This window comes from Coturnix japonica, chromosome 5 (genome assembly GCF_001577835.2).
Source record: "Coturnix japonica isolate 7356 chromosome 5, Coturnix japonica 2.1, whole genome shotgun sequence".
In the NCBI taxonomy this organism is placed as follows: Eukaryota; Metazoa; Chordata; class Aves; order Galliformes; family Phasianidae; genus Coturnix; species Coturnix japonica.
Window position 1 is genome coordinate 33,719,302 of NC_029520.1, and position 13,556 is coordinate 33,732,857.

General features: G+C 36.9%; 1 protein-coding gene across 5 annotated transcripts in view; it reads left to right on the plus strand.

Moving 5' to 3' along the window:
* Positions 1 to 2,168: 2,168 nt before the first annotated feature.
* TTC6 (tetratricopeptide repeat domain 6) overlaps positions 2,169 to 13,556 on the plus strand; it is a 49,915-nt gene continuing 38,527 nt past the window's right edge. For 2 of the 5 annotated variants that reach the window (XM_015865044.2, XM_032445022.1), the window contains exons 1-6: positions 2,169 to 2,284; positions 2,638 to 3,510; positions 3,679 to 3,735; positions 9,282 to 9,362; positions 10,178 to 10,255; positions 12,583 to 12,722. In XM_015865044.2, coding sequence (XP_015720530.1) covers positions 2,953 to 3,510; positions 3,679 to 3,735; positions 9,282 to 9,362; positions 10,178 to 10,255; positions 12,583 to 12,722 — 914 coding nt within the window. In that variant the 5' untranslated portion in view covers positions 2,169 to 2,284; positions 2,638 to 2,952. Of the gene's footprint in view, positions 2,285 to 2,630; positions 3,511 to 3,678; positions 3,736 to 9,281; positions 9,363 to 10,177; positions 10,256 to 12,582; positions 12,723 to 13,556 lie in introns of all 5 variants that reach the window. The other 3 variants (XM_032445021.1, XM_032445020.1, XM_015865045.2) reach the window with 3 other exon arrangements.

A 13,556-nucleotide genomic window follows, 5' to 3' on the forward strand; every position in this document is an offset into this window, starting at 1 on the left:
GATGGCTCCCAGAGAGCACAGTGCTTACTCCTGACAGTATGCTTGCGTCCTTCCAAAGCTTATGTCATCGGTGTCTCACTCCAGCATGAAACTTTATCATGGCAAATGTATGCACCAGGGTGTGGACTCATGATTAATGAGAAAAGAAGTTGCACTTTCTGACCTTTTTCCAACCAAGAAAACCATTTTTTAATAGCTGCTTTTCTTTCTAGAAAGAAAAACAAACAAACAAACAAACCTTCCCTGTAACATTTATGGACAAATAACCTAGATGGTAAAATTTACGTGATATTAGAAAGCTTAGAGATCTGGTGAGGCCTAATTAAAATAAATAACAATTGTGTGTACCAAAGGAATAAAATTGCACAAGGTTTTCCAAAGCTAGATCCATTTGCTCAGTATAAGGATTCATCTGCTCATTAAATTTTGGATTTTTCATGCTACATAGGTGAGGCTTAACCTGTTTAAATGAATACTTCACGTTAATAATAATAAAAAAAGAGAACCTGCAGGCCTCGGGCAGCACTGTGATTATGAAAGGAGGGGCACATACAAATAATACCTGGGAAAATAGGAGAATTTCCATGTATTCCTGTGTAGCAGAGCCCATTGCCATCTCCAGAGTTCAAGCTCAGGATCTAGAGGATATATTTACTTCTGGGTTGAATGCTAAGCAATGCATGGGACTTAGTAGGTGAAATACATCACATTTTGGATTTAACTTGTCATCAGCTACCCTTGGGTGCTAATTCCCTTTGCTACAAAACTGAGAACCTCAATGCTGTAGCACAGGAAACATTTTTGAACTACTGCTTGAACCTTTCATGCAGCTTAACTGCATTCTCCTGGAGCCAGTCCATGCTTTACTACAAGCAGAACCGACGAATAACAGACACAGTAAGACAACACAGCGTACTTGTTTTCCAGCAGGACATGACCATTTTACTACAGCTATTAACCTAAAGAAGAAATCCATGTCTAGGAAGGATCTTTTCTTCTTCCTAACATTTCTTTTGATGCAAATACTTCTTGCCATTCAGCAGCTCCTTACTGGAACTTCCTGATGCAAATACCTCTTCACATGCAGGGCTTTTCCTTCCATGTCCCACTGTGACTCCTGCAGAGAGGAGCTGCTCTCAGTAAGCCAAATTGCTGGGGCTTCACTGGCTGTGTAACTAGCTTGGAATTGATCTTCTCTCCCGACTCAGAACTACATTAAACTGCTGACTGGATTTATTTTCGATGAGGGAATTAAACACTTTCATTCCTGTTTAGGAACTGCTCCAATGGCTTGGACAGGCAGTGGGAATCCTTCCACACAGAACAACTGCTGTCTATTCCACCTACTACTCCTCCTGCTATTCTGGTATTGCTGCTAGAGAGCAGGAAAAGCTAAGTAATACTAAATAGACAGTGTTCCAAGGGTGTGTTACATGGCTTTTATCAGTTATCTACAAATAGTAAGAAGAAAGCCTACTTTTAATTTGGTTTTAATGTGACTGGCTAATAAGTTTTTAATCTTAACAAGTCCTTAGTCACCTCAGAAAGCCAAAATTTGGTCACCAAACCTGGCGCAAGGCATGTTGTCCACAGGAAGTGCACTGGCCACCCCCTTAGGCTCCAGGAATGCATTTAAGAAGGAAAGAAGCTACAAAGCTGTAGCTGAAAGCCACAAAGAAAAGACAATGAAAGGCATCCATGGCTCTGTGAAGCCCACTTTCCCTTTTTACAGCTACAAGCTGCCTCAGGGCCTTTGTGTGGACCTTGTAGGCCTGTACTTTTCACACTTTAATTTACGTTTTGCTTTTTTTGTTGTTTTTCTGTCTCTTTTTTACCTGGTGATTTTTGACACGGGCCATCATTCCCACAATTCCTCTAAGATAGTTGTTTCAGCCTTCCAGACACATTAACGCTTCATGAGATCTGCACGGAGCCTATCCCGCTAATAACTGACAAAGCTATCGGTGATGGTTAACCAGGCACACGCAGCTGGGTTTATCTTTTATGCCCCAGCTGAGCCTCTGACAGCAGGAGCGCACCTGCAACTGCGTGGCGCACGCAGGTGTCCTCCCCTCCGGCAGGGGGCGCTCGCCCCCCGCTGGCCCCCGTGCCTCCCGGTTGCTCGGTTACGGAGCGCGTCCTTCCGTGCGGCTGATGCGGCGTGGCTCCGTCCGCGGCGCTGGGCGGGGAGAGGCGAGCGGCGGAATTTAAAGGGCTCGGGGGCTGCGCTGTGTTTGCTGGATGTGTTTGTGGTGTCGTGACTGCTGGTGTGTCCTCGTGGGAGGTACTTTTCCTGCTGTGGGAGGAGAAGGGGGTGTTGTCGGGCCTGAGGTCACTTGTATTTGTAGGTGGAAAGCCTTTGTAGTTACTTTAGTAAGTGCAGAGCTTCAGCCTGCCTCGTTTCTTACTCTGCTGGGAGTTTCTGTGCGACTTATGATTTATGCTCCCAAAGGTAGCAGTACTTCAGTTGTTTCCCTAGGTGGAATGGTAATAACGGTCACTGGTGCTGGGTTATATGCATCCATGGTGGTCTTGATGAAATCCATGGGGACCTCAGCAAAACGTGGACCACTTAAAAGGATTGGTTTCTGCATTAGTATATAAAGTATAAAAACTCATTTCTGTTTGAGTTTACAGGGTGCATGCTGCAGGAGAGAACTGCTGGAAAACATGAGCACTTTGAACTGAGTTATCTGGAAGAGCTGGCTGTGGTTACAGGACACCAGGCTGTATGCAGGGGATCTCAGTGGGACAGCCTGAAGATCAAATTAGCTGTAGTAATGCTCCTAGAAATGTGAGCATGTGCAAGATTTAACACCTGGTCAATTGCACTGTTTAAAAATATTATCCTCTCCAGAGGTCAAAGAGTTCACATAAGCCTGTCATGAATATACATAAAAATATACCTGATTAATTCATTGCTGTGAAAGTAAGGATATCCTCTAAAGAAAAATGAAAAAACAAGCTTCTGGTCGCAGGGTAATGAATCATAGAAACAGGACTCTGGGAGAAGACAGCGATGACAAAAATGAAAGTTACTCTAAAGTTAACAGTGAAAATGTCACTCATAGCCAAGAAGGTTGCATTATAAAGCTGCCAGTAATAGCATCATTTGCAGGTACTGTTAAAAAAATTCCACCTCAGGAGCCAAGGTATTGCAGGTCAAGTTTTCACACCAATAACTCCCCGATCTTGTTAGAAAAGACAAAAGCTGTTAGTAAAGTAAAGGATAGAGACTATATGCTAGAGATGATTCCCTACAACTTAAGGAGTGATAAAACAGAGAAAATAGGTCCTGTGATTAAAGATAGTGATGAGTTTGGCTCTGCAGATTTAGAGAGAAATGAAAACATTCCCAGGAAGGAAAAATTAACCAGGGAAAGCTGTAAGAAGAGAAGCAAAGAGATTTCAAAACTAAAGCAGCAAGATTTACATGTTGAATTGGAACGAGTGCTGAGAAATGGAAGCAAGCAGCCAAGTGTGAGGTCTGCTCGGGAACAGTTGGAAGAGGTAAGAGATGTGACTAGACTAGACACTTGGAAAATATATGAGAACTTCCAGCAGAGCAAACCTGAAGAGCCTACTTCCACAGCAGCATTGCCTGTGAAAGTGGTTGCAAGGTCTGTTGATGAAATAATTGCTTCCCTGCAGTCTACTTCTCCATCTTCCTCAGAACAGATGATCAAAGAACTCCCGGAGAGTGTTCTTGGCCAGAAATACAACATAAAAATGGAAGTAGGTGAACCAGAACAAGAGCAATATTTTTGTCTTAGGTAAATATTACTTTTATAGGAGTCGTATATTTTTTTTTTCCAGCTTCTACAACACAAAAGCCAGACAAAACAAATAGACAAAAATGCTAATGTACCATAGAATATTCTTCTCTGTTTCTTCTGCCAGATCTTTAATTTCCTTAAAAAGTGAAAATGAGTCAACATTAAAATCTATTAAAGCATAAACCCTTTGGTTTGAGAGTTGTATTAGTGTATGCAGTGTCCCATATACAGCTTTTTCTTTATGTTCTCCTCCCCTCCCCCCTTTTAAGATGGCATATTCCAGTCTAAGAGATGAAGAAGTGCACTAAGTATACTTGAAGCATCTTTCAGTTTGGCATAGGAAATGTCAAGAAAACAATTTCATTGCTGTAGTTAGGTAGATTGTATCAGCTGTTGTAAGATTACAATCAGAGGCACCAGTACTACACCGGTAACATCAACATCACAGAAGACTTTTCTGGGTTTTCACCAGATAGCCTCTTTTGTTATTGCTGGTTTATTTGTTAACTAGTAACTTAGACTCGCTAGTAATTTACTCTCGGATAGCTCTTTGTCTTCTCTGAGCAAGAGTAATGGTTTTGTTAGAATGAACTATTTCACAAGGGCTGAAGCTCATGTTATGAAAATGGCTATCGTACTTTGTGCATTTGTTGTGATGGGTGCTGTAGAATGAATACACCCATATAGGATCAACTACTTTTAAGCAGGAGCTGCCACTGCAAGGAATTACGAAAGACTGATGTGTCTGTTTTAGGAAATGTTTGTGATGAAAATTGTTTCCTACAGCTATTAAAATGCTACCTTTTATGATCACAGAGTATCTCAAATGGAATGCAAGTTTAGTACCTTAATGTTCCTTAGTGTGAGACTGGTTAGGTAAAAATAAAATCAGGACAAAAAGGAATGCAGAACTGGTTTAATTCAATTGTGTCTGTGAGCAGCAATAGTCTGAAACTGCATTTCTAATAGATTTATGTCCTGTGATTTGATTTACTTTTGTTCTCAGAGCTGTTTGTGTGTCTCAGGTACTCAGAATGTCTGTTACTATGTGTATTTTCTGGTGTGTATTTGGGGCTGAAATCAGGGAAGCCTTTTTTTAGCATGGCAGCACTGATATGATCCTTCTTCATTGCTTTACTCTGCTTTTAGGAGCGTAATAATTTGAGACTGTTCTCTTAAGTCTGGTTGAAGTTTGCCATCTGTTTTGGCTACAAAAACACATCAGAGGACGCTGGGAAATAAGGAAGACTAAAGAAAATCCCAGACATGGAAAACCATTAGTAATTAGTAATGCATTGCTTGTCCTGTCTTACTAATTTATAAACATGTTTTCTGTGTTATAGTAAGATTTTAAAAATCTGGCCTCTGGTGGGTCCTACTGTTCTTGATCTGAAGTTGTTTTCTGTTGCTTGTATTCAGAGCTTCTGTGCTCTGAGCTTTGAAAGTGACCTCTGGAGTACTGTGATATCTGAACATATCAATCAAACTCCAAGTAAAACAGAAGTTTAAGCTTGGTGATGACTTTCTGGTCCAGTTGTTAGTTGTTTAATGTTTGGGTTTTTTTAGATATGGATTTATGGAAAATGAAGATGAATGACACTGATACTGATTGTGCTTTTTTAATCAAAGGCATTTACACCTGGCATCTTTTTGAACTGAAGTGACCTTACAAATAGGATGAAGACTCTAGCAATTCTTTATTATTATTATGCGTGGTTTGTTTGCTTTAAATTGAGCTTCAGGACTTGTCTTCTCTAATGAAGTAAGGAATATATTATATTAAATGAAATAGAACAGAACTACTAAAATGAAAACAAGCTCTCAGAATTAAATGTGATTTTCATTCCCTAAAAAAAAAGTATTCATCTTATTTTTCATTTTGAATTAATGACTGGTTAGTATTGGTAGCTTATGCTGTTGCTGTGGAGTCTGAGCATTGTTTGTTTTTTTTCTCCACAGTGTTACAAAGAACATTACCTGGGAAATAGGATGCCAGCTTGGTGGGACATTAGTATTAGTATCCAGGAAATAGTAGCCCTATTTCCCTGGAGGAAATTGGTTATAAATAATTATTCCTACCATGTTTTCTGTTAAAAAGTGAAATGCTTATTATAATCAGAATATCATTTCCAATGCCTGGAGTCACTTTGTTGTTTTGGGGCATTTTGCTACCCATGAAGTATCTTGTTGTCAAGTTATATGTTGGATTTAGTAGCCATAGGAGGGTGTTTATATTCATTCCAGAAATACATTTTCTTGGTGTTCAGCTTTCTTAGTGATGAGTTTGCAACTCATCTTTAGCTGGCATGTTGTTTTCAGCAGATCAATTCTTTGGTATCTCAGATGAGCATGTGAAGGTGGTAACTAAAAGAAAATACATTTTCTTCTTTTCCCCTCTGGAAAAATAGAATCAGATTTGAATGCTTCTATTAAAGGATGACTATACAGTGTACTGTGCCATCAAAGAACAAACATAAAATAGACTTCTGCTTTGGTATATGTCTCTAGCTCTGCCACTACTCAACACAAAGTGAGGCCTGGTGGGGGCTTTCTCTGTAAAGTATTGGTACTCTCCCAAAAGTACAGTTTTGTTTGCTTTAGCTACAAGCAAATATAAACAAGTATTTGCTCATCACTTTATAACATCTTAAGTATTTACTGTATATGTTCTTTGTATTTCAGTTGACATGAAAATTATATGTCAGATCATGTATTTTTACTTTTTTTACTAAAACAGTAGGCAGCTGACTGCAAATATTTTTCTGAAGTGCTGAAAGGTGTCTTCTGACTTTCTTGGAAATGATTGAGACTTCAGTTGGTTTCATTTAGCTGTGTAAAAAGGTCATGAATCATGACAGTGAAGCTTTATGCTATGATTTTTTCTACTGTATTATTAATTCTGTAACTGCATATTACTGATTATACTCAATAAGATTAATCATGGAAGAGCAAATGCAGTGGTATTGTCTACCCTTGCTTAAGGGAGTCGGTCTTTGGGAGTAGACATTACCAATTCTGGATTTATGTTTGATTTTTCTTCTTTTTTCTTTTTTCCTATATTACTTCAAGTGTTGTATAACATCCTTTTTAAAAGATATACAGGTGTTTTTTTTTTTAAAGATATGAGAATTAGAAATGCTTAGTATATGATATACGTTTGGGAACTTCTGGAATCTAATCTGTTTATCTCTCCAGAGCTGCCAATACAAGTAACTAATTAGAGATAATCCAATTGTGCAGTTTGTGAGATTTGTATCAACAGTCACTTTCCCGTATCCCGGTTCTTTATGCTTATTAGCATAATTACCACATAATCACCTCTGTTTGTAAGAAATGCTGCAGGCTTCATGGACTGTCTTTTTACTCTGAAGTGTAACAAAGGAGAGGATACTCCTGATTAGATTGGTGGGATGCTGTTATGAGAACAAACTGATTTTAATCTGATAGACTGTAATTTCATAAGTGTTTCAAGATTTATCAAAGGGATACAGGATGATTACCAATGCCTGTATTAATAATCTGTGCAAGTTCACCAACCTAAAAGAGTATTTTAGAATATTTGTATGATCACACATTTAGACTATATTTATTCTCCTGTTTATCAGGATCTTTTCTACAGTAGTGCTTGCCTAGAGAGCAATCAATTGCAGTGAATGCGGAACAGGGCTATCAAAGATGTTGGAGCACCTCTCCTGTGAAGGCAGGCTCAGGGAGCTGAGGTTATTTGGCCTAGAAAAGGCACTGGGGAGACCTCATTGCAGTTTTGCAGTACTGAAAGGGAGTCTACAGAAAGTATGGGGGGGAACTCCTTATCAGAGAGTGTAGTGACAGGACAAGGGGTAATAGTTTTAAACCAAAAGAGGGTAAGTTTAGGTTAAATATAAATAAATTAGTAATGGTGCTGAGACACTGGCATAGGCTGCCTAGAAAAGCTGCAGATGTCCCTAGAGGTGAGGGACTTTGAGCAACCTGCTCTAGTGGAAGATGTTCCTACCCATGGCAGGGGGATTGGAACAAGATGGTCTTTTAGGTTCTTTCCAACCCAAACTGTCATAGAATTCTATGAAAATAATTTATTTTAAAAGCATTTAACTATTAAATGGGAAGCTGAAAAATTTTAGTTAGATGAATTTAGAGATAATTATTAAAAACACTAAAGAGTCTTAATTTTCTATATGTGAAGATTTTCAAAGTGTCTTCAGCAACTGAGGTTACCAAAGACATATCAAAATGACTAAAAATGTTGCAATGGTTTCCAGTGAATTATGAAGGTGCTTAGATCCATAAATAATTTTTTTACAATGAGGAAGAAGGCTATGGCTAGTAAAACAGTGTTATATTTTAAGGCACAATAAAATTTTCTGTCACAAATTGTCAGTGTGGAAAGAATCAGCAGAATGCTTGAGAATGGAACCACAGGAATTAAGAGTTGCCATTGTCTCAACACTGTTATTTCTGAATAGAATTGGCTAATATAAACACAAATATAAAAATATAAACACACAACCCATAGCACATATATACACAGTACACGTTATATTAAAATACCAGAACAACATTGTGACTGAAATTCTCCCATGGTGACTGAACAAAAGAGAACACCACACCCAGCAAAGAAAAGCAGTCACGTGGCATGTACAGGAGTCTAAAAGAACATGAAGATACTGCTTTTTCATATAGTTTTGATGGTTTTGATGAGGAAATTAACATGTAAAACTAATCTACTTATTCTGTCAGTTTTGATCCAGTCTGTTTGAGTGAAAGGGTATATGAAAAATTCTCTGAATCCATGCATTAGATAATAAATTGTGTAGGGAAAGAATTCCATATAGGTGAGATGAAGTCTAGTTGATTGTCTTTTGTAGTCACTGTGTCTGAAAATGTTCACATTGCAAAGAAAAGGAAGATTATTTGATGTAGTTTGGAAAGATATTGCTGGATCTGTATTTTAATCTAGAATGTTTCATTTCTTTGTTTTTCCTTACCCTCACAGTTATGAAAAGTATATGTAATAGGATCTTGTTAAAAAAATTATGCTCTGACTTTTCTGTCAAAAGTAGCTAATTCCTAGGGCTTTGGGTGAAAATCAAATCACCAATGTGTGCAATATTCTGCAATGAAGATTTTTTTCCCATTTATTTATTTTGCTTAAGAACTCCTTTTGTATCTTCTTCATTTTCTAATATGTGAGCAAAACAATGTTGCAACTCAGACTACACTTATTACATGTTTTGTTAAAATTAAATTGAGTATGGCATGCAAAAAAATAAATTTTAGATTACTGGCTGGACAATGCACAAAATAAGGAATGAAATGTGTATAAGTCTTTTCAAAAGCCTAAGTTTGTTTCTGCATGTGTATGTTGATTTCAAGTATTTTTTAAAATATATATAAATAATAAAGACCCAGCCTTTAATTTTTGCATGAATATTGATTGATATTGTTTTATTATTTTAGGTAGTATGAATTGCACTATGTTTTCTTTCCCTCTGGTTTGTGCTGCAGGTCCCAGTTGAATGTAAGGAAATAAAAACTGATTCTCAAGCTAGCCAGGAAGTCCTGCCAAGTTTTCACCAAGCAAGCCTGGTAACATTCTACATTATCTAGGAATGTTGAAATATAATAAGTTAATTGTACTTCTATTTGCTTGTGGAGTTGTTAAGATAGGTAGATCATATTTTAAACTGATAAAACAGGGAAGGAAAGGAAATAATGCTTGAAAACATTTTGGAACTTCATAAATCATAAACATACTTTTTATGTCTATCCCTTTTGTGTCTTTTCCTTTTTTTTGAGGGTTTGGTTCTTCAGCTTCTGGATATGCAGATTTTCCCTTTTATTAAGCAGCACAAGGATTAGAACAGTGAACTTACAAAATATTCATTGATATTCATATGTATTAATGCCCATCACTGTATGTCTTGCATTCAAATGGTTTTTAAATTTTTACTTGTAAGCTTAGATGTTTTTGGAGATGTTGCTTAATGTTTAGAGTTGTTAACAATTTATTTGCTTTAAAGGATCTATACATATTGATATACATTTCTGATGTATGTTAATTGATATATTTTTGAAGTATAATTTGTACAAGAGACTTTTTAGAAGAAATCTCTATACATATTATTATTTAGTGTCAACCATTGTTAACCTTTTCCCTATTCGTATATTAATTGTGTAAATCCAGTTCTCGATCGAAGAAATATTTGGCTTAAGGTAAAATAGGTACAGTGATCCTTGTGCTTCATAAAATGCATGTATGATGAAAGAATAATTGAACATTTGATTAATGAATTAATGAATGTAATGTAATTATTATGAATTATTTGTCAGGGAGCATAAAAGTGTCTTTTAAGAAAATACTGTATGTTCATCTCTTATGGATTTTCCCTTTCCCTTGAAAGACACCAGTTCAAAAAGATTCTCGAGCAGCAGAAAATGAATCTCAGCCTACAGATGAGCTGTTAACGTATAATAAGCAGGTAAGCAGGCTTAGTACTAGTGTGACATATGATTAGTTTTCTCATGCTTGAGGTTTTGATGTTTTAGAGCATACAGAGTTTTGTAAGCTGTTTTATTTATTTATTTATTACCACCTGCCACTTAAAAAAGCTCTTTTATAATACAGACCTCCATACTGGTCTTGTAGCTTAATGTTAGAGGAAAAAATAAATTAAGGTTCATTCGGTCATATGTTGGGTTAGGCTTTTCATTATGAGATTGGAAAGATTAGGAATGAAACAGTGTATAAATAGAATCCTCATTTACATTTAACAACTGTGTGCCTTCTTGGAAAATGGCACAATGATCAACATCCTTTCGGTTATGTGATGTTTCACAAATGACAAAAGCCTTCATTTAGTATCAACTTCTTAAAGCTTTTCTAGTAAAGAACATATACCAAGTTTTCAGAGGCAGGACAAATTTGTTACAAAGACCAAAAAATGTCTTTGGCCGTATGTTGCCAGTTTTAATAATTCTGGTATCTTGAGGATACAACCTTCATGTGCTTCCTTGTGCTTCCTTCTGCTACTTCTATGTGAATGATTACTTTGCCTTAAAATTACTACATTTGGTTGTTCTTCACATAACACATTTAGCAAGAGTGGGGGATGTTTCCACTAGACAGTTTTATATGCAAATAATACTGAGTAGCCTTGGCCTAAACTCAAATAGAGGTGAATGCAAAGTTTGGTAGGGTACATTAAGACAGACAGAGGTATTGAAATGGAGAAAATAAAAGGGAACAGAATGAAAAGGGGATGAGAGACAGATATTGGTATCAACAAGAAATTGGAGATATTGGATATATTGGAGATACTCCATATTATTGGAGAGCAGATTGTTTCTAGGTGTAATCATAATAAGACAGATCTAATCAAAATGAGAATTTTTCTAGATGTGTAATGCCTTATGTCAGCTGCTTCTTCAGCTCCTTCCACTGACTGTAGATTAGCTCTGATTGTGTCTTCTCAAAAGGCATGGAGAAAGGCAGAGAGAGAGAGTGGTAGTCATACCCTTAGCAGCCCAGAACAGTAGCGACCAATTTTCCTCATCAGTTTTAGGATAACTAAGAACCTGTTCTGAAGTGCTGAAGGATGTGGGGTACTCTGAGAGTGAGTTACAGGAAGATAACAAACTCCACATCATTCCTGGTGCTGCGTTTTGTGTTGGAGCTACAGTGAATGTGAAGTAAAACCCTTGATGGTCTGAGCAGTTCCAGTTGACAGGCATTCTTCTACAGCCAAGGATTTGCTTGTGGAAGCATAATAATTTCTGTTAGATTAGATTGCTACTGCTGAAGAGCATGAATGAAAACAGTAAATTAAAAGAATTGTTCTAAATTAGAAACAATGTTCTTTTGATGTTGTCCTTCCAATATTTGTCTGTCAATAGGTCAAAATATTTTCTGATCATTCATACTGTCTGTTCTTGACTTTATATAATTAACAATGATGCTTGCCATAGGTAGCTGTAAGAAATTTATCTGCAATCATACCCTTGTATGTATAGAACTGTTGGTTACAGAAATAGGTGCTAAATGATGTGTAAACAATATACAATACAATGTCAATGTTATGTCATGTAATTTCTATACTATCTGAAAATATACTAAAATTACATATTCTAAGATGTACTGTTGGCCAACAGAGCACTGCCCCAGTTAGTCAAACAGCACTGGGGTACTGTGGTGGTTTTTAGACAGTATTATTTTGGGCAACATGCCACTCCTGTAATGCTCTAGCAGTGCTGTTGTAACAACATCCATCAAATGTATGTTTAGTTCACTTTCCAAGATAGGCACCTGGGAAGATAAACATCATTTGGTTCTACTTAATGTAAGTACTGCAGAATTTAAATGTGTTTTCCACAGTGTTCTGTTTCTGTCTTTCATTGTTATGATTATAGCTTTTAATTTTCTTGAACTTGCTTTGCTGCATTATGTATGGTAACTTTTCAGTGAAGTTCAGATGAATCCTTTTTACTGGTTGCAGTCAGTATGTTTTATGAAGATGTTTAACAGCATGCAGGAAACAGAGTTGTCAAATGCTTGAGGCTGGAAGGGACTTCTGTTTCTTCTATACTCTGATGGCTCCCAGCATATTCTGAAGTTTTTGAAGCTCAACTTTATGAATCTGCTCAGTGACAGTAGTTATATGCTACTCTTGTTTAACTGAATTTTGTTTTCTGTTAGTCAGGGTTTCTTGTGTACCGTTGCTTCTTGTTCTTCTCTGGAGTGGGTATGAAAATATCTGTATAGCTTACAGTCTATAACACTGTGTTTATCTTTTGCTTGTGAACATCTTAGGCTTCATCCACAGATGTGCTATGGGTGGAAGGAAAAGCGATATCAAAAATTAAACCAGATGAGATTCAGAAAGATCTACGAGAGGAACGCAACTTGCAACAGTGTTTGTCTTTCCTGCCCACTCAAGCTTCAAATGTCAAGTAATACTTTAATCTTACTTCATTATAATGAAATTGATATTGGAAATGTGTTGAGTTATAAATATATACAATGGCAGATAAGTTTGGAGAGGAAATAATGCCATCTCCCAAAGTCTGGATCTGAAACATCCAATTCTGAGCAAGTTATCATCTAACTATCAAGTTTAGTGTAGTGGTTTGTTTGCTACTTATCTCCTTGCAGTGGATCTGGTTTACAGTTTTTAAAATCTAGAGGGCCTGCTCTTTCTTGCTGTATGCAGATGGAACTTCTCTTGACTGCAGCAGAGACTGAAGTTGCTTATTCAGGGGTTGAATTTGTCCATACAATTCCAAGCGTAATCTAATCAAAATAATTAAAAACAAACAATGGAAAATACCACAAATTTAATATAAGCAATGCCAGCTGTAAGTCATCATCTTTAAATAGAGAAGATGTATTAAAAATTCATTATCTTGAATTTGTATTACAGTCAGTGCTTGTCAGAAATTCAGGAGATTTTACACAGAGCAGTAATTTAAGGACAACTGCTTATTACCTTGCTGTTGTCATAGGTGGCATCTGTCATTCTCTAGTAGGAGTGCAGATTACAAAAGTAGTATAGCCTGTGTCCTGATTTAACTGATTCTCTCTGTCCCATGTTGAGTGAGACTCCTCAATTTTATGGCGTTCACTACTAATAAGATCTTTATGGCTAGCTTTGCTTAGATACTATAAGTTGCTTCTTCACTTCTTTCTTTTTTGAGGTTTAAAAAAAAAAAAAAGAGCTAGAGAAGCAGCTTTAATTATTAGCTTTTGTTGTTCTTAAGGTCCTGAATGGTCTATTGGATACAGAA